This window comes from Rhinatrema bivittatum, chromosome 11 (assembly GCF_901001135.1).
Source record: "Rhinatrema bivittatum chromosome 11, aRhiBiv1.1, whole genome shotgun sequence".
NCBI lineage: Eukaryota > Metazoa > Chordata > Amphibia > Gymnophiona > Rhinatrematidae > Rhinatrema > Rhinatrema bivittatum.
Window position 1 is genome coordinate 6,373,247 of NC_042625.1, and position 25,224 is coordinate 6,398,470.

Sequence of the window (25,224 nt, forward strand, 5' to 3'; positions counted from 1 at the left end):
TTAATTCCTGATGCATTAACATGTGAGTAGCTTTATGTGAACAAAACATCTTTTCAGTGCAGAAAGCATATTTTGTTTGCTTTAAGCAGAAATGTAATTGAATAGAGATCAATGTTCAGTGGGCCGGTGAGCAGGAAAGTCACCTTGAGATCTTGACCCAGATATAAAATGGCATTTATCCGAGCAGGTCTGCTCTGAACATCTCCAACTAAAGTTATCCGGGAGCTTTAGGACAGCCATTTTTCTGGCAAGACTTACCAGGCTAACTTTAGCCAGATAGTGCTGAATATCAATACTCACTGGCTAAAATTTAACTATCCATCACTGCCTATTCTATCTGAGTAAATTTTGTCCAGGTAATGAGTTTCCTGCTCAATTTTGTCTGGGTAGTAGAGAGAAATTTACAATTCCTTTTCATCCTCCAAATTAGTCCAGACAAGTGGGCTTTTCATCCCAACCAGCAGATGGAGACAGAGAAGCAAAGCTTTCACTGTACCATGGTACATAAGAACATGCCGATTAGTTTTAAATGTGCCACATACTAACTTCATGGAGTGCACCCTAGTCCTTCTATTATCCGAAAAAGTAAATAACCGATTCATATTTACCGGTTCTAGACCTCTCATGATTTTAAAGACCTCTAACCCCACTCAGCCGTCTCTTCTTCAAGCTGAACAGCCCTAACCTCTTTAGCATGAAGCTAGTTGTTAGGGAGTGGGATACTCCTGAAGGTGGTCTAAAAGTTGGCAGAGTGATGGAGAAGGAGGACCTTGCAAGAATAGAAGATTGGGCATCCAAATGGCAGATTGAAATTTAATGTGGACAAGTGCAAGGTGATGCATATAGGGAAAAATAACCCTTGCTGTAGTTACACGATGTTAGGTTCCATATTAGGAGCTACCACCCAGGAAAAAGATCTAGGCATCATAGTGGATAATACTTTAAAATCGTCGGCTCAGTGTGCTGCAGCAGTCAAAAAAGCAAATAGAATGTTAGGAATTATTAGGAAGGGAATGGTTAATAGAACGGAAAATGTCATAATGCTTCTATATCGCTCCATTGTGAGACCACACCTTGAATACTGTGTACAATTCTGATCGCCGCATCTCAAAAAAGATATAGTTGCGATGGAGAAGGTACAGAGAAGGGCAACCAAAATTATAAAGGGGATGGAACAGCTCCCCTATGAGGAAAGGCTGAAGAGGTTAGGGCTGTTCAGCTTGGAGAAGAGACGGCTGAGGGGGGATATGATAGAGGTCTTTAAGATCATGAGAGGTCTTGAACGAGTAGATGTGACTCGGTTATTTACACTTTCGAATTATAGAAGGACTAGGGGGCATTCCATGAAGTTAGCATGGGGCACATTTAAAACTAATCGAAGAAAATTCTTTTTCACTCAACGCACAATAAAGCTCTGGAATTTGTTGCCAGAGAAGGTAGTTAGTGCAGTTAGTGTAGCTGGGTTCAAAAAAGGTTTGGATAAGTTCTTGGAGGAGAAGTCCATTAACGGCTATTAATCAAGTTTACTTAGGGAATAGCCACTGCTATTAATTGCATCAGTAGCATGGGTTCTTCTTAGTGTTTGGGTAATTGCCAGGTTCTTGTGGCCTGGTTTTTGGCCTCTGTTGGAAACAGGATGCTGGGCTTGATGGACCCTTGGTCTGACCCAGCATGGCAATTTCTTATGTTCTTAAGCTTTAGCTGCTGCCAAGGGAAGTGTGTTGGAGCTCTTGAAGCTACTTAAGATGGATGCTTCAGTCTCAGCAGTGACAAAGACTACTATTCCATTCCCTGTACGTACCAGGATCAGTCCAGACAGTGGGTTATGTCCCCCGTCCAGCAGATGGAGTCAGAACAAAAGTTCGGGGGGAGGTCCTATATAACCTCACCTCCCTTGCCTCAATCCTCAGTAGCTTCTGTCTGACTCCAGCAGATGTGAGCAGGGGACTGGCAGTCCCCAGCACAGGAGCTTAAGCTTTCTAGGCCCCTTGGGTCTCTTATCTGAGGGATCAAGTAAAAAAAAAAAAAAAAAAGAGAAACAGCACAGTGCTTTTCTTAGGGCAGGAAGGGCTTGCTGACAGGTCTGCTCCCTTTTCCTGTCTCTCTTTCCCTCTCCCTTGGCCTGCCGGTTTTGGGGGTAAGTGTTGTTTTCGTTGCAGCTTCTTTTTTCCTTTAGCTGGACTTCGGACCGCGCCGGATCGTTGAGATGCATGCTAGTGGGGCTAGCCTCTCCCTCCCCCCCTCTCCTCCTCGCAGCTGCCGACCTGCGGCCCCGCAACGTCCCATTCCCCGGGGCCGCCAGCCGCTGGGAGGCCCGTTTCCCCGGCGGCTCTGTTGGGTCTGTGGGGGGGGGGGGGGGCGTGATCCGTGAACGCGCGAGTTGATCTGTGGGACACCGGGCTTTTCGCCGCGTCAGCCTGCTTCCTCCGCCACCCCCCCCCCCACCCCGGGGACCCGCGATGCCGAGAACGGCAGCCTGCTCTTCTTGCGGTCGGCAGGGAAGCCGGCTCTCGAGGGAGGGGTTCTGCGCGAGCTGCCTGCCAGCGGAGGCAGACAGCTCGCCTCAGGGGGACGGCACGGGCGCCCGCGGGGAGGACCACGTGGCACGGAAGAGGCAGGCCCCGTTCCCACTGAGCGCGGGAACGGCGGCCATTTTATTTTCAGAGAGGAGGCCGGCGTTTCTGAGGAGGAAGCAGGGGACCCGATTTCGGCGACACCACCAGTGTTAGCTCTGTTTGCGGAGCCGGAACCAGGTCTTCATGGGGGGGAGGCCCCGACTGGTCCCTCCTCGGGGGTGCCCTCGTTTTCTCCGGAGTTTGTGGATTTGATGCACAGGGCTTTTTTGCAGAGCAGGAGCCACTCGCCGGATGGTCCTATGGGGGCTCTTCCCCCCCCCAAGTTGGCATGCGCAGTGCCCAGTAACCTGGGGAACTGCCAGGTCCCTCCCGGGAACCCCCTGTGCCTTCATGTGGCTCAAACGCCCCCTCCTGAGGGGAACCCTTCCTCGGATCCGCCCGGGGATGACCCCACCTTGGCGTCCCAGGTGGAGGGAGACGATCCGAGGGTCCTTCGCATTTTTCAGGCGGATGAGCTGGATGACCTTATTCCCTATATCCTACAGGAGATGGACGTCGATGCCCCTCCGGAGCCCGTCAGACCAGATCCCAGGGTGAGGAAGGGGGATCCTCTTCTGGCGGGTCTTAGGCCTCTGGCTAAAGCTTTTCCGATGCATCCCACCTTTTTGCAATTGATCTCTCGGGAGTGGGATACGCCAGAGGCTACTCTCCGGGTCAGTAGAGCGAAGGAGAAGCTCTATCCCCTCCTGGAGGAGTTCCTTGAACTGCTCAAGGTCCCGGCTGTGGATTCCGCCGTTTCGGCGGTCACGAAGCGGACCACTATCCCGGTTACGGGCGGCACTGCGCTGAAGGATCTACAGGACAGGAAGTTGGAGGTGTATCTTAAGAGAGTCTTCGAGGTTTCGGCGCTCGGGCTGCGGGCGGCCATCTGTAGTTCCTTAGCGCAGAGAGCGGGGCTTCGTTGGGTCCAACAGCTCCTCACCTCACAGAACCTGCCGACTGTGGAGGCTCAGCAGGCGGATAGATTGGAGGCCCTAGTGGCCTATGGGGCAGATGCCCCTATATGACCTCCTTCGGGTCCTGTCCCGTTGAATGGTGGCGGCGGTTTCGGCCCGTCGTCTGCTGTGGCTCCGAAACTGGTCGGCGGTTGCCTAGTCTAAGACTCGGCTGGGGTCGCTGCCTTTTTAGGGCAAGGTTCTCTTCGGGGAAGATCTGGATCAAATCATCAAGTCTGTCAACGAGAATGTGGTTTACAAACTTCCGGAGGATAGGCCTCGTTCCACAAGATCTTTCGGTTCCACCAGACGACAGTGCCACCCCAGGCGCTGTCGTCTCGTTCGCATAACTGGAACCGGCCCTTTCGAGGGCGCCGACCCGGCAAGGAGGGCCAGGGTCCGGGCGCCTCCTCGAAGTCAGCTCAATGATGCCAGGCTGACCCACAATCCGACTCCTCGGGTAGGGGGCCGGATTGCTCTCTTCTACAAGGAGTGGGTTCGCATCACGTCGGATCAGTGGGTCCTGGATATTCTAAGACACAGTTACGTATTGGATTTTGTCAGCGTGCCCAGAGGACAGGTTCCTGTTCTCCCCATGCGGGTCTCTTCTCAAGCGAAGGGCTGTTCACCAGACTCTCGATCGCCTTCTATCGCTGGGGGCAATAGTGCCGGTCAACAGGTCCCTCCGGGTCCCACGTTTTCGCATGGAAACCCTCCGCTCGGTGCTAGCTGCAGTCCTTCCAGGGGAATTCCTCGCTTCTCTGGATCTCACGGAGGCGTACCTTCATATCCCGATCCATCGGGATTGTCAATGCTATCTTCGCTTCAAGGTCCTGGGGTGGCATTTTCAGTTCTGTGCCCTTCCCTTTGGCTTGGCAACGGCCCCACGCGTCTTTACGAAGATCATGGTGGTAGTGGTGGCAGCACTACGCCGAGAAGGGATTCTGGTGCACCATTACCTGGACGACTGGCTCATTCGGGCGAAATCCCTGGCCCAGGGTCTTCCGGCGGTGGAACGGGTAGTACAACTGCTTCGGTCTCTGGGTTTGGATTATCAACTTCGACAAGAGCAACCATACGCCATCCCAGTCTTTGAACTTTCTGGGCGCGCGCTTCGACACAAAGGAGGGCAAGGTGTTCTTGCGGATGGAGCAGGCGCAAGCGCTGCGTGGGCAGATCCTTCGCTTTACGACGCTCCCGACCCCCACAGCGTGGGATTATCTACAGATTCTGGGAACCATGGCTTCCACGATCGATCTGGTCCTGTGGGCCTTTGCGCACCTGCGTCCCCTCCAGAAGACCTTGCTGTCCCAGTGGAAGCCGGTATCGCGGGATTTCCAGGCAGTGCTCCCGATTCCGACTCCAGCTTGCCTCAGCCTCCGCTGGTGACTGAATCCTCGACACTTGGCCCAGGGGGTGTCCCTGGAGGTTCTGGACTGGGTGTTAGTCACCATGGATGCCAGTCTGGCCGGCTGGGGAGCGGTCTGTGGGTCGAGCTCAATCCAGGGCCGTTGGACGGCGGATCAAGCACAGTGGCCCATCAATCGCGTGGAGAACAGAGCAGTTCGCTTAGCATTGAAGGGCTTCCTTCCTCTGGTTCGTCATCGGGCGGTCAGGATCCTCTCGGACAACGCGACCACGGTGTCATACATCAATCGCCAGGGAGGTACGAGGAGCCGGCACGTCTCATGGGAGGCAGACAAGCTGATGCAGTGGGCGGAGCTCCATTTACTCCACCTAGCGGCCTCCCACATTGCAGGCGTGGACAACGTACAGGCGGACTTCCTCAGCCATCAGCGCCTCGACCCCGGAAAGTGGGAGCTATCAGAGTTAGCAATGCGTCTGATCGTAAGATGTTGGGGGGACTCCCCGCATGGATCTCATGGCCATGGCGGGCAATGCAAAGGCGTATCGCTTCTTCAGCTGCAGACGAGAGCATGGCGCGGAAAGGGTCGATGCTCTGGTTCTCCCGTGGCCCAGGCAGATCCTGTTGTATGTCCTCCCTCCGTGGCCTCTGATGGGAAAGGTGATTCGGCGGATAGAGACTCATCAGGGTATGGTAATTCTGGTGGTGCCGGAGTGGCCCCGGCGTCCATGTTTCGCAGACCTTCTCAACCTGGCGGTGGAGGGGCCGGTACGTCTCGGTCATCTTCCACGCCTTCTTCGTCAAGGTCCCATATTTTTAGAGGCGGCAGATCGCTTCTGTCTTGCGGCTTGGCTTTTGAGAGGCATAAGCTGAGGCGTCGTGGCTATCCGGAGCCAGTGATTTCGACGCTTTTGCGGGCGCGGAAGACGTCCACCTCCATTACTTACGTGAGGGTGTGGAAGGTTTTTGAGACTTGGTGCGATTCTCATACCATTCATCCGTCGCACGCCTCAGTGGCACAGATTCTCTCGTTCCTACAGGACGGCCTGGATTTGGGCCTCGCGTATAACTCCATCAGGGTCCAGGTGGCAGCTTTGGGAGCCTTTCTTCACAACGGGAATGACTCTTTACTCTCATTCCATCCGGATGTTCTGCGTTTCCTCAAGGGGGTAAGGCACTTGAAGCCTCCGTCTAGGCCACCTTTTCCTTCTTGGAGTCTCAACCTGGTATTCCGGGTTCTCAGTGGCCCACCATTCGAGCCTCTTAGAACTGCCACCCTCAAGGATCTCACCTTCAAGACCATTTTTCTGGTGGCAATCAGCTCGGCGCGTCGCGTTTCCGAACTTCAAGCATTATCCTGCCGGGAACCATACCTCCGCTTCACTGAGAAGGGGGTTTCCTTGCGCACGGTACCATCTTTCCTACCTAAGGTAGTCTCGGCTTTTCATCTCAACCAGTCTGTGGAATTACCTTCATTTTCCTTGCTGGACTCCAGAGATCTTTGCAAACTAGATGTCAAGTGATGTTTGCAATATCTGGCGGTCACCAATGAATTTTGGCTCTCGGATCATTTGTTTGTCCTCTGGCTGGGACCCAAGAAGGGTCGTATGGCCTCCAAGGCCACCATTGCCCGCTGGCTGAAGGGGGCAATTGTCTCCGCATATATCTATGCCGGACGGCACCCACCGCTGGGAGTTAAGGCGCATTCCCTTCGTTCTCAAGCTACGTCCTGGGCGGAGAGTACATCGGTGTCCTCACGGGAAATCTTCAGGGCGGCTACCTGGAAGTCGCTCCATGCCTTGCGAGACACTACCGCCTGGATGTGCGGGCTCCAGTCTTTGGTTCCTTCGGGGATAGCGTCATTCGAGCAGGGCTGTCTTCGGCCCACCCATAGGAGGGAAGCTTTGGTACATCCCACCATCTGGACTGATCCTGGTACTTACAGGGAAAAGAAAATTATTCCTTACCTGCTAATTTTTGTTCCTATAGTACCATGGATTAGTCCAGACACCCCTCCCTGTTTCGCCATTGGGGGATTTGTCTGAGGTTCGCCCCTACTTGACTGTGATTTCTGATTCTTCCATGAGCCCCTGGGGAGCCAGGGTCTGTTCCATGTCTCACAGTTCTGTTTGCAAGTTCCCTTGGGGGGTTTGGTTTTTTGCAGTTATGAAATTTTTCTAATGTTACGTTGGCAATGGTTAGTTACTTGATCCCTCCGTCTCTTCTCTTGGCTTTGCTAGTCTAGTTACTGAGGATTGAGGCAGGGGAGGTGAGGTTATATAGGACCTTCCCCCGAGCTTTTGTTCTGACTCCATCTGCTGGACTTGACTCTCAAAGTGATTTTTCTGATAGCGATTTGTTCCGCTAGGCGGATTTCAGAATTACAAGCTTTGTCATGTCTGGATTCATTCCTCCAAATTTCAGACTCAGGGGTCTTGTTGAGGACAGTGCCTTCTTTTTTACCGAAGGTCGTTTCCACGTTTCATGTGAACTAGACTGTGTAGCTTCCTGCTTTTCTGGAAGGGGAGGTGTCGTCTCCTATTGCAAGAGAACTCAAGAGATTAGATGTTTGCCGAGATCTTTTGCGCTACCTTGAAGTGACTAATGATTTCAGGAGATTCGATCATCTTTTTGTCTTTTGGAGTGGCGCGAGCCGAGGTTCTAAAGCTTCCAAAGCTACTATAGCGTGCTGGTTGAAGAAAGCTATTGGTTCCACTTACATTATTGCTTGGCAGCAGGTTCCAGAGGGTTTACGCGCTCATTCTACACGGTCTCAAGCGACCTCCTGGGTGGAGGCGCAATTGGAATCTCCTCAGGAGATTTGCAGAGCTGCAACTTGGAAATCCTTACATACTTTTGCGCAACACTATCGTCTGGATTTGGGGGCTTCTGGGTCTCCTTTTGGCGAAAGTGTTCTGCGAGCGGGATTCTCCAGGTCCCACCCCATTTAGAGAGCTTTGGTACATCTTAGGCGTCTGGACTGATCCGGGTACGTACAGGGAAAGGAAAATTGGTTCTTACCTACTAATTTTCGTTCCTGTAGTACCATGGATCAGTCCAGAACCCGCCTGTTTTTCCTGGAGGTGGAGAGTTGCTCGCTCTGCTGTAATTTTGCCTTATCTGTACAGATTCATAGCAGCCTGTTTATAGTTTTTCACGTTGACAAGTTTCAGCTTTTACTTTTTTTCTATTGATTCATTGGATTGAGAGTTGCAATTTTCTGCTTGGGTACAGATCTATACTGAGGAACTGTAGGTGGCACTAGGCTTTATGTAGCAGGGTCAGGCAAGTTTTTTTTTTCTCTGTCTCCACCTGCTGGCAGGGATGTATGAGCCCAGGTGTCTGGACTGATCATTGGTACTATAGGAATGAAAATTAGCAGGTAAGAGCCAATTTTCCTTTTCATCTAGGAGACTGCTGTGGTTGCATAATTGGTCCATGGATGTCTGGTCCAAGCTGCAGGTGGGCAATCTTCTTTTTAAGGACAAGATTTTATTTGGTGAGGATCTTGAACAGCTGGTAAATCATCTAGACAAGTCAAAGGGACATAGATTGCCCGAGGACAAAGCCAATGGGTAACAAGCAGACAAAAGTACAGGGAGACGAGGAGATATTGCCCAAGTAGGGGCGGCTCCTCTCAGAGACAGGGGTCTCGCAAGTCTTGGTCCTTTCAGGCATCGTGTAGACCTGCAAGGGAAGCCTCCGGTCAGGGAGCCTTAGATGGTAAGAACACTTAACGAAACACACAGTTGGTCCATTCTTCCCCAGTGATTTTTACGCAGAGTGGACCAAGATAACTATGGACTAGTGGTTCCTGAAGGTCATAAAAGAGGGCTACACTTTAGAATTTGCTCATCTGACATGCAAAGCCTATATGTTCCTGTGTATCTGAACTTCAAGCCTTGTCATGCAGGGAGCCTTTCTTACGCATCTCAGATTCGGGTGTATCTTTAAGGACAGTACCGTTCTTTTTTGCTGAAGGTGGTTTCGGTGTAGTCAGTGGAGCTTCCGGCTTTTCCAAATCTGAAGGTTGGTGCGCCTTGTGAAACAGAATTAAGATGTCTGGATGTCAGAAGGTCTTTGAGTATCTAGAGGTCACTAAAAGTTTCAGATTGTCGGATCACCTTTTTGTGCTATGGAGTGGTGCGAAAAAGGGTCAGAAGGCATCAAAAGCCACAATTTCGCATTGGTTGAAGGAAGCTATTTGTTCTGCATACATCTGTCACAGTCGTCCTATCTCGGAGGGGTTAAGGGCTCATTCTACCCATCCCAGGCAGCCTCCTGGGTGGCTTGTCAGCTAGTGTTACTGCAAGAAATTTGCAGGGCAACTACTTGGAAGTTTTTACATACCTTTGCCAGACATTACCGACTGGGCGACCAGGCTTTGGATGTCTGCAATTTCAGTGCAAGTGTACTTTGAGCGGGACTCTCGCAGTCCCACCCTGGTTAGGGAAGCTTTGGTACATCCCAGGAGTCTGGCGTGATCTGGGAACGTACAGGGAAAGGAAAATTGGTTCTTACCTGCTAATTTTTCGTTCCCATAGTACCACAAATCAGTTGAGTCTGCGTGATCTGTATTTTTGTCTTTGTCTGAAGAATAGCACAGGTTTCTGATCGCTCCTTGAAGTTTTTCTTTATTGTCTATTGTTGTAAGTTGATTTCTCTTTCCCCTGCTCGTTTGGGGCATATTGTTTATTAAATTTGTGGAGGTATTGCTGTCTTAGCTTGCGTACATAGTAATACTAAAGGAGTACAGGTACTGTGCCAGGTTATGTGCCAGTGGCTCTGAAAATTTCTCTTGCCTCCATCTGCTGGAAGGGAGGCAAAACCCAGGAGTCTGGACTAATCTGTGGTACTACAGGAATGAAAATTAAGCAGGTAAGAACCAATTTTCCTTTTCGCTACACCCTCCATATATAATGCACATTAAACAACAGCAAAGGACTTTAGCAAAACTGCCTAACCCCCACAGCTAGATTTGCCAACTCATTCCAAGTCAACCAAATGGGATGATCCAATCCTGGTTTTGTCCTGCTGAATGCATGGAGTTGTAGTTCTGATTGTCCCATTGATTTCTCTTAGTCAGAACTACAACTCCATACATGCAGTGGGGCAAAACTAGGACTGGATCAGCCTATTTGATCAAATTGGGGCGAGTTGGCAACCCTACACGTAAGAGTTCCTAACCTTGCAGGCAGCCACATACCCAGCTCATCAGTGAAAGTTGCACTCTTAGGCTTGACAGAGATTCTGAGCAACATTTGGTAAACACTTCCTGTTTAGGACCAAAGCATTCTTACACTGCACATCATAGGTGCTGCTGAATTAACTGGGAAACATCTGTAGTTAGCATAAATACCTGCAATAGTGTTTATCCAGGGAAGATTGCCTCCTGCAACCTAAAATTAACACATCTACCCTGGACTCCTCTGTTTATATTATGTATCATTTTTATTTTTGGTCCTTGCTCAATTATATGTACTGCACTGAGTTGCAATAACTGCATCATCCTTTATTCCAGAGCCATCCCACTTGCCATCTTCCAGGCAGAGAACAGCGTGAAGAAACACTTCCTCCGAAAGTGGCTGAAAAACTCCTCCCTGCAGGACCTGGATATCAGATCGGTGAGTGGGTGCTCCCTATCGCTCAGCAAGAGCAGAACATCTGGTTGTTCCCTGTACATACCCGGATCAGTCCAGAACTCCTGGGTTAATTCATCCCTGCCAGCAGATGGAGACAGATAAAGCCTCGCTGACACTGCTTGAAAATCCCTGGTGCCACCTGCAGTAGCTCAGTATTTATCTGTCTCCAGCAAATGGCTGGTGCATTAACCTGCATGGCTTTTTCTTTTACCCTTGCTGCTTTTTTCTTTTTGGGTGAGCCTTCCTCCCAGGAGATTGGTTCCCTTGGGTACCATTCTCTGTTTGGTTGAGGTGGACCGGTCGAGGTCCAAGTTGTTCCATGGGGTGTACATCTGGTGGTCCAGATCCCTCCCCTCATGAGGCTGGCCGTGCGGCTTGCAGCCCTTCTCTTTTTGGGACAGAGGTTTCTCCCTGATTACTTCAGCAGCTGTTTTGAGCTGGACAGCTCCTTGCAGCTCTGGGAGAGAAGCTCTGTCTGTTTGTTAACTTTTAAAGTTTAAAAAAAAAAAAAAAGTTTTACACAGAAACATAGAAATGATGGCAGAAGAAGACCAAACGGCCCATCCAGTCTGCCCAGCAAGCTTTCGCACTTTTTTTTTCTCTCACATACTTATCTGTTTCTCTTGGCTCTTAGTAACCTTTTTTTTTATTCTATTTCCCTTCCACGCCCACCATTAATGTAAAGAGCAGTGTTGGAACTGCATCTAAGTGAAATAGCTTAATTTAGTTAGGGGTATTAACCACCGCAATAAGCAAGCTACACCCATGCTTATCTGTTTATTCAGACTGAGTACTTCAGTCCTTGTTGATTGTTGCCTGAATATAGATCCACCTTTCTTCATTCCCCCCTGCCGTTGAAACAGAGAGCCATGCTGGCTATGTATTGAAAGTAAAATATCAGACTTGCTCCCCTGCCGTTGAAGCAGAGGGCTATGCTGGATATGCGTGAATTGTCAAAATTTCCTCCCCTGCCGTTGAAGCAGAGGGCTATGCTGGATATGCGTGAATTGTCAAAATTTCCTCCCCTGCCGTTGAAGCAGAGAGCTATGCTGGCTTTGCATTGAAAGTGAAATATCAGACTTCCAGGAAGGAAACGGCTGAAGGTAAGGCTCCGGGGTGACTTTCCCCTCTGTCCCCCCCCCCTGTTTTTTGCCCCGGCTGGGTCGGCACTTTTCTTGGTTTTGTTTGTTTGTTAATTTTACTCTGCTTACCGGCATGGTTTGCGGCTCGGGCGGTCCCTGCGCACCTCAGCAGATCGGGCCTTTGTTCGGGGTGTCTTTCAGGGGGTAAGGGCCCTCCCTTCTCCCGGCAGGAGCAAAACGCCTTTGTAAAAGCGCGGCTGCGGCGATCGGGCCGGGTTTGCAGGCTTCTGCTGCCTCCAGGGCTGCCGGCTCCCTCGAAACGAGAGCAGTGGCCATTTTGAATGATTCGCGCGCTGCCATTATCTGAGGGAAAGGGGGATTCTCCTCCGCGGCTCTCCCCTGTCCATCCTGGGCCTCCCGATGCACAGGGGCTTGCTGCGGGAGCAGGATCTTCAGGTCCCTTACCTCAGGGACTGGAGGGAGACCAGATTCCCAAATTTCCTCTGGGTGTGTGTCCCTTTTCCCCAGATTTTATTCTCCTGTTGCACCAGGCTTATCTGGCACAGCAGGAGGGGGTAGGGGGGGTCTCAGGGGGTTTTAGCCCCTCAGAATCCGGGTCTGCAACTTACCAATTCCGGGCCGGAGCCCGCGCAGCCGCAGGATTCGGGCGTTCCCGCCTGGTCTAGCTCCTTGGGGGCACCAAGGGGCTCGCAGGTCCCAGCCCAGCCAGCTGTTGCGGCGTCAGGGTTTTCAGCGCCTGATCTTGGATTGCCGGATCTGGACCAGGGTGATGACACCGGAATGCAGTCGGTGGCAGAAGGGGATGATCCCAAGATTCTGCGGCTGTTCCGGAGGGAGGAGCTGGCACCTCTGCTTCCGCAGGTCCTTGAGGAGCTGGGGTTAAAATCCTCGCAGGAGGCTCCGGAGGTGGATGGTGCAGACCCCGTTTTGGACAGTCTTCATGCTCTGCCTTCCGCTTTTCCATATCATAGGTCTGTGAAGCAGTTGATTGGGCATGAATGGGATTCTCCGGACTCCGGTTTGAGAGTTGGTAGGGCTATGGCCAAGCTCTATCCATTGCCAGAACAGACCTTGGAGCTCTTTGCGCTCCCGCAGGTAGATGCAGCAGTTTCTGCGGTCACGAAAAAGACTACGATTCCGGTTGAGGGGACTGCTGCCCTAAAGGACGTCCAGAACCGGAAGTTGGAGCTTCACCTTAAGAGGGTTTTCAAAAGGGCAGCCTTGGGGCTTCGGGCAGCCGTGTGCTCCGGCTTCATGCAGAGGTCATGTCTGAGATGGGTGCAGAATTTTCTCAGCCTGGGGCCGACACATCGGATGCGGATCGCGTGGAGGTGTCGGTCGCGTATGTAGCGGATGCACTATACGACTTGGTACATTCGCTATCGCGTGTCATGAGTTCGGCAGTCGTGGCCAGATGGTTACTATGGCTCCGTCACTGGTTGGTGGATGTTTCTTCTAAGGCCCGGTTAGGTTCTTTGCCTTTCAAGGATCATCTCTTGTTTGGAGAGCAACTGGAACAGCTCATCAAGCAGTTGAGTGAGACAAAGGTTCACCGGCTGCCGGAGGACAAGCCAAGGAATCGCCAGGCGTTTCAATACAGGTTGCACTTCAGGGACGCCAGACGGTCTTGTCCTTCCAGAGGGGGCCTTAAGGGGGCAGCCCAAAAGCCTTTTTCAGCAACCGCGGGGCTCCGGTTGGGGTCAGTCCTTTCGCGGCAGGCGACGACTTTTTAGAGCTCCCATGTCTGAGAGGACTTGACTGCTGCCACTCCTCCAATGAAGCGAGGCCGGTCTGCTCTGCCATTCCCTATATAGGGGGCCGGCTGGCAGATTTTTATGGGGAGTGGACCAAAATCATGCAGGTGATACCTCTTCTTAGTCTCCCACTGCGGGTTCTCGGTGAAGCGTCGAGCGGTCTGAGTGACTTTGTGAAGGTTTCGTGCTTTGGGAGCGGTGGTTCCGGTACCGCCTCGCGAGCGGGGCAGAGGTTGCTACTCCATTTATTTCGTTGTCCCAAAAAAGGAAGGAACATTTTGCCCCATTCTAGACCTCAAATCAGTCAACCGGGCCTTATACATCCCATGGTTTCAAATGGAGATGCTACGGTCGGCAATTGTGGCAGTCCGTTCTCGGGAGTTCTTGGCCTCACTCGATCTGACTGAGGCATACTTGCATATCCCAATTCGTCCGGCGCATCAGCGATTCCTGTGTTTCGCAGTGTTGGATCAGCATTTCCAATTCCAAGCTCTGCCTTTCGGTCTAGCGACGGCTCCTTGCATATTCACCAAAGTGATGGTAGTGGTGGCGGCGGCTCTCCGGCGCGAAAGGGAGTTGGTGCATCCTTATTTCGACGATTGGCTATTTCGGGAAAAGTCATTGGAGGCTTCCTGTTCGTCAGTTCAGAAAGTGGTTCGACTGTTGGAGTCTCTTGGCTGGGTTGTAAACAGGTCGAAGAGTCACTCGGAGCCGTCCCAGGTACTCGAATACCTTGGCGCTCGTTTCAACACGAGCCAAGGCAGGGTGTTTCTCATACAGGAGAGAATGCTCAAATTGCAGTCCCAAGTTTGCCGCTTGTTGACGTTGAGGATGCCACGAGCCTGGGATTTTCTACAGGTTCTGGGTTAGATGGCTTCGACCCTAGCACTGGTACCGTGGGCCTTCTCGCATATGCGTCCACTTCAGAGGACTCTGACAAATGGGATACTCTGTCGCAGGCCTTTCATTTACCGGTTTTGCTGGATGCGTCTGCGCGGGACAGCCTATCATGGTGTCTACAGTCTTCCAGTCTGCAACATGGGGTCAGCCTAGAGGTTCCGGGCTGGGTGGTTCTCACTACCGATGCCAGTCTCTCTGGTTGGGGAGCAGTCTGTGAACGGTAGTCAGCCCAGGGCACTTGGTCAGCGGGGGAAGCCTCGTGGCCAATCAGTCGGTTGGAGACCAGAGCGGTACGGTTGGCACTTCAAACCTTTCTTCCTGTTGTTCAGTCAGAGTTCTCTTGGACAATGCGACAACGGTGGCGCATATCAATCGTCAAGGCGGGACCAAGAGCCATGGGGTAGTGATGAGTTGTTTCACTGGGCGGAACGGTACTTGATTCAGCTAGCGGCCTCTCATATCGCAGGGGTTGACAACGTTCAGGCCGATTTTCTCAGTTGTCAAACCTTAAATCCAGGCAAGTGGGAGTTGACTGAGACCGTGATGTGGCTCATTTGGAGATAGTGGGGCCGTCCCCATGTCAATTTGATGGCAACTCGTCTCAATGCGAAAGCACCTCAGTTTTTCAATCGTAGGAGGGAGTACAGGGCCGAGGGAGTTGACGCTCTAGTTGTGCCTTGGCCTCCGACAGTCTTGCTATATATGTGTTCCCGCCGTGGCCACTGTTGGGCAAGGTTTTGCGCAGAATAAAGAAGCACCCCGGGAAGGTGATCCTAGTGGCTCCAGAGTGGCCACGTCGCCTGTGGTTTGCGGATCTTGTCAATCTAGCGGTGGATGGTCCGTTGCGCCTGAGTCATCTACCGGAACTCCTTTGTCAAGGTCCCGTATTTTCCGACCAGGCAGATCACTTTTGTCTAGCAGCTTGGCTTTTGAGAGGCGTCGCTTGTGGCGGACAGGATATCCAGAGCCGGTGATTGCTACGCTTTTACAGGTTCGGGTCTGGAAAGTGTTTGAGGCTTGGTGTACTGACCGGGGGTTCTGGTGGTCCAGGCTTCAATTGCTCAAGTCTTGTCTTTTCTTCTAGAGGGTTTAACTAAAGGTCTTGCTTTTAATTCCTTTAAAGTGCAGTTGCCTGTACGTACCAGGATCAGGATCAGGATCCAGCAGATGGAGTTAGAGAAAAGCTGAAAAGCACCCCCTAGATATACTGGTGTGCCACCTGCGATCCCTCAGTATTTCTCTGACTCCAGAAGATTGAGAGGCATAACCTGCGGTCCTGATCCTATTCAGATTATCCATTGTTTGTACAGGTTTGACTGTCTTGGTTAGGACCTTTGACTAGACCAATTTACTTTCTTTGTTTGCTGTTTAAAAAAAAAACAAAAACATTTTTGACTCTTATTAATCTTGTTCAGTTTTGTTGTGGCGCTGACTGAGTAGAGGCTTTCTTTAGGGCAGGCTTGGCAGGGCAATGCCCTAATGCCAGGTACCCCGGAGTGCTCATATCCTCGGCGGCCGGTATTTACCGGTGGGCCGGTCACTTTCCCCAATCTGTTCCAGGGATGTATTTTCCCGTGAAGGGGGCTTGTGGTGTAGTATACCGCGTGGTTTGATCAGTCAGCCAGATTATTTCTAACAGGGCTTATTGCAAGTTTTCTTTAATATGATTTCATTAAAAAAAAATAAAATTTAATAATAAAGCACAGACCTTGTTCGGCCTCAGCCTGCCCAATTCGGCCCCGGGGCTCCGGAGGGGGTGGAATTTATCACCCGGTCCGACACAGGGCTGTCTTCTGCCACTTTTTCGCATGCTTTTTGTGGTCGGGCCCGCCTTTGGTATGCCGTGGGCTTCTGCCTGCACGGCCTGCAGGGAGTCGGGTGCACGGCTCTTTCGGGAGGGTCTCTGCTCCCGGTGTATCCCCAGGGGCGAGGGACCCTCTTGACGGCCGGTAGGTGCCCGCGACTCTCCTCTATCGCGGCCGTGTGAGCCGCGAAGAATTCTGTCTGCTTGGGGTGGAAGTCTGCCCCGCCCCCATGGGACGAGGGAGCGGCGGCCATTTTGGCCGCGCTGAGCTCAGACACGCAGGCAGCATCGGAGGGAGAGGAGGACCCGCCTGCCTTAAGTCCTCAGCGTTTTGGTGATTTGTTTTGACAAATTTGGACCCTCCCTCCTTCCAACCAGCTCCAGGGGAGCCCATAAAGCAGCCACATGCATTTTCTTCTAAGTTTATTCTTTTGATGCACAAAGCCTATTTTGAGGCTGAAACGGATTGGGAGGACTCCTCTGCCCTCTCCCCTAAGCGTTGAAATAGATGCCTGTAGTCTTAAAACAATCCTTTATTGCAGTGGAGACACAAGGGTAGCCCGACTCTGGCTGAGTTTCGCCGTTTCAAAACGGCTGCCTCAGGGGCTTACAATAATCTTCTTGAATTCATTAGTTATATATCGACTAAGAATATAGTGTGATCATATAAAGAGCTGTATGATCTCTTATGTTGCGTCTTGAAGCATTCGCGATAGCAGAACGCGATAGCAGAACTCCACTAGCAAAGGCAAACATGTTTGCCTTTGCTAGTGGAGTTCTGCTATCGCAAATGCTTCAAGACGCAACATAAGAGATCATACAGCTCTTTATATGATCACACTATATTCTTAGTCGATATATAACTAATGAATTCAAGAAGATTATTGTAAGCCCCTGAGGCAGCCGTTTTGAAACGGCGAAACTCGGCCAGAGTCGGGCTACCCTTGTGTCTCCACTGCAATAAAGGATTGTTTTAAGACTACAGGCATCTATTTCTTTTCTTTCATCCTGACGGCTATTATAGATCGCCTTCCTTTGTGCTTTTTGGGCTCTCCCCTAAGCGTGCCAGGCCCGGGCCAGATCAGGGGAGGGCAGGGGTCCATCTCCCGTGCCTGGCAGCGGAACCTGATTTCTCTGGGGCTGCGGGTCCCTCACATGACACTGGTGTCCCGGATATGGGTGGCGATGGGGACGCTCATGTTCAGGTGGAAGGGGATGATCCCCAGATCCTTCGTTTGTTCAGTAAGGATGAACTGGACCCCTTGATTCCAGATGTGCTGCGGGAATTGGAAATTCCGGCTCCACAGCCTGAGACTGATTCCTCTCCCAGAGATTCTGTGTTAGCAGGGCTTAGGGGTCCACCGCAAACTTTTCCTTTCCACCCTGTTATTTCAGATTGTTTCCCGGGAATGGGATTTTCCAGAGGCTTTGTTACGAGTTGGCAGGGCTATGGAGAAGCTATATCCCTTGCCGAGCGATTCCTTAAACCTTCTCAAGCTTCCCAAGGTAGATTCGGCGGTCACGGCTGTCATTAAGCATACTACCATTCCTGTGACTGGCGGAACGGTGCTTAAGGATCTTCAGGATCGGAAGCTGGAGGTTTTGTTGAAGCGCATCTTGGAGGTTTCTGCGGTCTGTAGCAGTCTCATGCAGAGGGCCACTCTCCGTTGGATTCAGCAGATGCTTACGGCCCAGGAGCTCCCCCTGGAGGAGGCAGAACAGGCTAACCGCATGGAATCGGCGGTCGCCTACACAGCAGACGCCCTATATGATCTTTTACGGACTTCTGCTCGCACAATGTCATCGGCAGTTTCTGCAAGGCGGTTTTTGTGGCTCTGTAATTGGTCGGCAGATGCCTCCTCCAAATCCCGATTGGGTTCCTTTCCCTTTAAGGGAAAATTGCTTTTTGGGGAGGAGCTGGAACAGCTTATTAAGGACTTGGGGGACAACAAAGTTTATAAGCTTCCCGAAGACAAGCCTAGACAGTTTTGCCCATCCGGCACGTTTAGGGGCCGGTTCCGGGGTCGGCGTCGTTTTCGGGCAGGAAGAGGTTCTTCCTTCACACAGACAGTCGGCATCCTGGTCGCAGGCATGGACTCATTCCTTTCGAGGCAGAAGACCTCAACGTTTGGGGGTCCTTCATAGTTTCACTCCTAACAAGACTTCACAATGAAGGGGCGCTGGCCCATTCCTCCATTCCACAAATTGGTGGGAGGTTGTCCCTCTTTCGGGAGGAATGGGTCAAGATCACATCGGACCAGTGGGTTCTCGGTATTATAAGTCACGGTTACGCTTTGGATTTTGCTCGGCCACTCCGCGATTTATTTCTTGTGTCGCCTTGCGGTCCCCCGGCCAAGCAACAGGTCATTGCTCAGACGCTCTCTCGGTTATGAGCACTGGGAGCCGTGGTTCCATTCCCGTCGGCCGAGTGCAGGACCGGTCGTTACTCAATTTACTTCGTGGTTCCCAAGAAGGAAGGCGTATTTCGTCCGATTCTGGACCTGAAGCAGGTCAACCGGAGCTTGCGCGTTCCATGTTTTCGGATGGAAACGTTGCGGTCAGTCATTACGGCCGTCAACAAGGGAGAGTTTTTGGCCTCTTTAGACCTAACCAAGACTTATCTGCACATAGGCATTCAAGCTCGCCATCAAAGGTTCCTCCGGTTCATGGTCCTATGGCAGCATTACCATTTCTGCGCCCTACCTTTTGGATTGGCGATTGCTCCCAGGGTATTCACCAAGGTGATGGTGGTAGTTGCAGCTTCCTTCGGTGCCAAGGGATTTTAGTTCATCCTTATCTGGACGATTGGCTGATCCGGGCAAAGTCGGAGGCTCTTTGCAAGATAGCGATGCAGTCTGTGTGGGACAGACTGCGGTCATTGGGATGGATAGTCAATTTCAACAAGAGCCATCTAATGCCATCCCAGAAATTAGAGTTTCTGGGAGCCCTCTTCGACATTTGGGCGGGCAAGGTGTTCCTACCCCGCCAAAGGATGGATAACTTAATGTATCGAGTTTGGCGCCTTTTGGCTCTCCCTTTGCCCACGGCGTGGGATTATTTACAGGTTATTGGGCATATGGCTTCTACACTGGAATTGGTCCCATGGGCCTTTGCTCATATGCGACCTTTACAAAGGGCACTGCTTTCCCGTTGGGACCCCAAGTCCGAGGACTATCACCTGCAATTACCGCTACTGGAGCCGACCAGGACCAGTCTCAGTTGGTACCGGCACATCTTCTTCAAGAGGTGGACTTGGAATCTCCGCCTTGGATCATCGTTACGACGGATGCCATTCTGACAGGTTGGGGAGCAGTCTGTCAGTCCAGGTCGACGCAGGGGCGGTGGTCACCTCGTCAGGCCAAATGGTCGATCAATCGGCTGGAAACTAGAGCGGTTCACCTGGCCCTCTGTCACTTTCTTCCTTTGATTCATCGCCGAGCAGTACGGGTTTTGTCCGACAATGCGACAACAGTGGCATACATCAATCGGCAAGGAGGTACAAGAAGTCGCCCAGTGGCTTCCGAGGCGGACTTGTTGATTGCCTGGGCGGAGCGTCATCTAAGCTGTCTCGCGACTTCCCACATCGCAGGAGTGGACAATGTCCAGGCGGATTTTCTCAGTCGGCAGCACCTGGATCCAGGAGAGTGGGAACTGTTTTCTGAGGCGATGCGGCTCATAACTTGCCGCTGGGGGACCCCACGCTTAGATTTGATGGTGACTCGGATCAACGCCAAGGCGGCTCGCTTCTTCAGTCGTAGAAGAGAGCACAGCTTGGAAGGGGTAGATGCTCTGGTGCTTCCGTGGCCTCCAGACATTCTCCTTTATGTGTTTCCCCCTTGGCCACTGGTGGGGAAAGTTCTACGACGCTTAGAATCCCACCGGGGCCTGGTTGTCCTAGTGGCTCCAGAGTGGCCGAGGAGACCGTGGTTCGCAGATCTCATCAACCTGGCGGTGGAAGGTCCCTTGCGTCTGGGGCACATTCCGAATCTTCTGCGGCAGGGTCCCGTATTTTTCGATCAAGCGGATCACTTTTGTCTAGCAGCTTGGCTTATGAAAGGAGGCAACTGAGAAAAAAGGGTTATCCGGAAGCCGTAATTTCCACGTTTCTTAGGACCCACAAGACCTCCACTTCCATTGCCTATGTTAGGGTCTGGAAGGTTTTTGACTCAGTGCAGTGGGTTGAATGTGACCCCACGATGGACCTCTATAGTACATATTCTAGCCTTTTTACAAGAGGGCTTGGGAAAGGGCCTGGCCTATAATTCTCTTCGAATACAGGTGGCGGCCTTGGGCTGTCTGCATGGTAAGATTGAAGGTTCTTCTATTGCAGGTCACCCGGATGTGGTTCATTTTCTACGTGGTGTCAAGCATTTACGTCCTCCGGAGCGAGCGCTTTGTCCATCCTGGAGATTAAATTTGGTTCTTCGTGGTCTCTGCGCCTCGCCGTTTGAGCCCACCAAGTGCGCCATCTTGAAGGATTTAACTCTCAAAACAGCTTTTCTCGTGGCTATTTGTTCGGCGCGTCTTGTCTCCGAAGTACAGGTGTTATCGTGCCGGGAACCATTTTTGCGTATTACAGACCCGGGAGTGTCCCTGAGGACGGTACCCTCTTTCTTGCCTAAGGTGTGGTCTCGGCTTTCAACGTCAATCAGTCAATAGACCTTCCATCCTTTTCGGAGGAGGATACACATTCTGCTCACGGTCGAGATTTGCGGCGATTGGATGTCCGGCGGACCCTTTTGCGGTATTTGGAAGTCACTAATGAGTTTTGGCGGTCGGATCATCTTTTTGTCTTGTGGAATGGTCCAAAGAAGGGACAAATGACATCTAAGGCTACTATCGCTAGCTGGTTGAAGGATGCTATTGCTTCCACGTATATATGCCACAGACGCCCTGTCCCTGATGGTCTCAAGGCTCACTCTCTCCACTCTTAGGCAGCATCTTGGGTGGAAAGCCAATGTGTTTCGCCTTAGGAAATTTGCAGAGCGGCTACTTGGAAGTCATTGCACACGTTTGCTAGGCATTATAGGTTGGATGTTTGAGATCCGGCTGTAGAGCCCTTTGGCAGCAGTGTGCTTCGAGCGGGACTCTGAGTCCCACCCCATTTAAGGCGGCTCGGGTACATTCCAGCAGTCTGGACTGATCCTGGTACATACAGGGAAAGGAAAATTAGTTTCTTACCTGATAATTTTCGTTCCTGTAGTACCAAGGATCAGTCCAGACGCCCGCTCAAGAATGTATATTACAGGAGAGTCCGCTCGTCTTCGTGTCATATTTCTGTTTTCTCTTCACAGATGTTATTGGTTTAAAAAAAAAAAAAAAAGAAACTGTTTTTCTGGTATTTTTGCTCTAGTCATTGGTTCTTATATAAAAAAAAAAACAAAAAACCTCAGGATGAGATATGTTTTGTTCTGATTTGATATTGATTATACTGAGGGATCACAGGTGGCACACCAGTATATCTAGGGGGTGCATTTCAGCTTTTCTCTGACTCCATCTGCTGGAGGGGAGGCATAACCCAGCAGTCTGGACTGATCCTTGGTACTACAGGAACGAAAACTATCAGGTAAGAAACTAATTTTCCTATAGCGGCGCTGGCTTGCTTACAAGGTAAGGTTGAGGGTTATTCTCTCTCATCTCACCCGGACTTCGGGGAGTTAAGAATTTGTGTCCACCGGTGCGGAAAATTTGTCCTCCCTGGAACCTTAATATGTTGCTGCGAGTATTGTGTGATGCTGCTTTTGAGCCAATTAGGAGAGCGACTCTTAAAGATTTGACTCTCAAGGTTGTGTTCTTGGTGGCCATTTGTTCCGCTAGGAGGATTTCGGAATTGCAGGGATCCTTTTCTCCAAATATCTGATTCAGGGATTATGTTGCGCACGGTTGCTTCTTTTGTCCCAAAGGTGCTTTCTGCCTTTCATGTTAATCAGACTATAGAGCTTCCAGCGTTTACTAATTTGGATGTTTCGATGCTGCATGCTAGGGAGCTTAAGATGTTAGATGTCTGCAGAACCTTGCTTCGTTATCTCAAGGTTACTAATGACTTCAGACGGTCGGATCATCTGTTTGTGTTATGGAGTGGTCCAGAGAAGGGGACCAAGGCCTCCAAAGCAACGATTGCAGATGGCTTAAGGAGGCTATTGGATCAGCGTTTATTCTCAAGGGCCGCCAGGTTCCTGTCTGTTTGAGAGCCCACTCGACGCGGACTCAGGCTGCTTCATGGGAGGAGGCTCAATTGGTGTCTCCGCAGGAAATTTGCGGAGCGGCGACTTGGAAGTCGCTGCATACTTTTGCAAGGCATTGCCGTTTGGATTTGGGATTTTCGGATTCCAGGTCTTTTAGTGAAGGTGTCTTGCGAGCGGGGCTCTCCAGGTCCCGCCCTCTCTAGGAAGCTTTGGTACATCCCAAGAGTTCTGGACTGATCCGGGTACGTACAGGGAAAAGAAAATTGGTTCTTACCTGATAATTTTCATTCCTGTGGTACCAACTGATCAGTCCAGAACCCACAGCTATAACTGTTTTTTCAGCAAACTTCCGTTCTTTGTTGTGAACTTATAACATTTTTCAAGTTGATTGACAAGTTTTTAGTCAGTTATTGCACAGAGTGTTTTTCAGCTTGGGTACAGATCAATAGTGAGCTACTGCAGGTGGCACCAGGGGTTTTCAAGCAGTGTGAGCGAGGCTTTATCTGTCTCCATCTGCTGGCAGGGATGAATTAACCCAGGAGTTCTGGACTGATCTGTTGGCACTACAGGAACGAAAATTATCAGGTAAAAACCAATTTTCTTTTTAGTGTAAGACATTCCTTTTGCTTCTACGCTAACTGACAGTCTGATAAGGGAGAGCAGGACTTCACTCTTCCTGCTTCCCTTCCAGCCGATTGACATGTAGTCAAGTGAACTTCTCCTCTTTTTGTCCTCTCAAGTCTGCCTCTTTGCTTCAGCATCTAAGCATATGATCGTAGAGTGGTGCAGTCACTGCCTGATCCATCCTTAAGTCACTGATCCCTCCAGATTCTTTGTTAGCACCCCTAACCAAACTCCAATTTTACAGATCCTGGATTGGGATTACTACATTGAGCGACTGGGCAGTGCCATCCAGAAGATCATCACCATTCCGGCAGCGCTGCAGCAGGTGAGTATGGAAGGGGTGGGGGTGGGGTAGGAAAGGCAGGAAGTAGAGACCCTGCTCAATTTCTGTCTTCCTGCCATCTATGCAGGCTGGGAGTGAGGGATTTTAGGATCGTTGCTTTTCCTGACTTGTGACCTTGATTTGTTTGTAGGTGAAGAATCCTGTGCCCAGAGTGCGACACCCTGACTGGCTGCACAAAAAGTTGCTTGAGAAAAACGATGTGTATAAGCAAAAGAAAATCAATGAATTATTCGTTAGCGAGGGCAAAAGACAGGTGAGGTGGAGATTACATAGTGGTCAGGTTGAAAAGTCTCTGAAAGAGAAACCAGCAAGAGCTCCAGAGAATTGAGCCTTTCCCATCTTCTGTCTTCCCTGACTTATAACTTGTATGAGCATCTCTCCTGAAAATAGAGATCAGTCCATGATAGGAGAGAATGTGTAGTGTGGTAAAGACACGAGAAAGATAACACCATCTGTGCCCATATCCTGTATGTATTGAAAAGCTGCATCTTTGATGCTTGTATCTCATTTCATCATCAGCCCCATCCAGCTCCTTCCAGTATGTTAATCAGTGAGGATAAGAAAGAGGCTGTGACCTAATCAACATGAGCATCTCGTCTTTCCAGATCTCCACCAACCAGCCCACTACAGATCTACAGCCCTCACAAGTAGCTGATATGGAAGACTTTGGGGTCACAAAGCGCTTGCACACGGCTATTCCCATTAGCAGTAAGCGAAAATGGGTACTGTTGGCAGAGGAAAACCAGCAAGAATCGCAAGACCTGGAGCTGACTCAGTCCTGGAGAGAGATCCTTGGACCTCCACCCCCTATTGGGATCACCAAGGTAGACTGCTCTTACTAATGGAATGACTTACGTAGGCTGGGCCAGGCCACTCTGTTGTGAACAAGGTAACCCTCAAATTCAGTTTCTAAAATACAATGCTTTAGAATTACATCGGTGATTGCCACTTTCTGATCTGTACTGTCTAGTAATGGAAAAAGGGGAAGAACCTCTGTAATAGAGCTGGAATGCTGATAGTGTCCTCCATTATTACCATGAAAGAAGTTGCTGTCACAAAAACAGGATACTCCTTAATCTGTGCTGAAAAGATAAGAATGTACTGCAAGCTTGCACCTAATCCCCACTTAGCTACCAAAATGTAAAAATAAAAAAAAATGCAGGCTCTGAGACCTAATGCTGCCAACCCCTTTCCCCCAGGATTATTGAAAAGAAAAGCCCCAAGTCCCTTCCTACCCTCCACCTCCATAGTATTAGAAGGAAAGGCACCAAACACTCACCCATATAACTCCTTTTTGCCCAAGCCTACTCCTGGCCGCTTCCACCATTGCTCTGACAGAAGCATTGTGAGTATACACTTAGATCATTGATGTTGGAGCAATGCTGGAAGAGCCAGTAACGCCTAGCCTGCCTCCCCCTGTAGTAGCTATGCTATCCACACCAGCTTTAAGGGAGGAACTGGCATCCTTGTCCGCCAGGCAGTCCTTGATGCCTTCCGAAACCTGCAACCGCATCGATGCCAGCCCCTATACTGACACCGGAACCATCAATGTTTGCACCGTTGCTGGACTGACTCGTTACCCTCATTGGTACTTTCCCGACTCAGCCCGTTCCATTGGCACAGAGTCGGCCATCGAGACCTCTGCAGTTCCCAATACCTATTCCGGGCTCCTTGGAGGAAGACACAACTTCCCAGTCTGGCTCCAGGTTCATCGATGCCGGAACCACTTCCAGGTCCATCGGGGCTCTCAGGACCTAAACGTCCACCGTTCCCCTCGATTCCATCAATGCCAATACACCCGCCATCAAGGCCTCTATCGATGCCCTGGAGTGTTGGATATTCTCACTCCTTTAGAATCTCGACCACGAACACATGAAACTCCCTATGACCCATGGGAGGATGTGGACACAGACACCTCTACATCAGAGGACT

At 50.8% G+C, this 25,224-nt stretch overlaps 1 protein-coding gene across 4 annotated transcripts in view; it reads left to right on the plus strand.

The window, feature by feature from the left end:
• Positions 1-25,224, plus strand: part of POLE (DNA polymerase epsilon, catalytic subunit) — a 379,412-nt gene that overhangs the window by 204,938 nt on the left and 149,250 nt on the right. For all 4 annotated transcript variants that reach the window (XM_029570995.1, XM_029570997.1, XM_029570993.1 and 1 more), the window contains exons 27-30: positions 10,459-10,561; positions 23,194-23,274; positions 23,423-23,545; positions 23,898-24,116. In XM_029570995.1, coding sequence (XP_029426855.1) covers positions 10,459-10,561; positions 23,194-23,274; positions 23,423-23,545; positions 23,898-24,116 — 526 coding nt within the window. The remainder of the gene's footprint in view (positions 1-10,458; positions 10,562-23,193; positions 23,275-23,422; positions 23,546-23,897; positions 24,117-25,224) is intronic.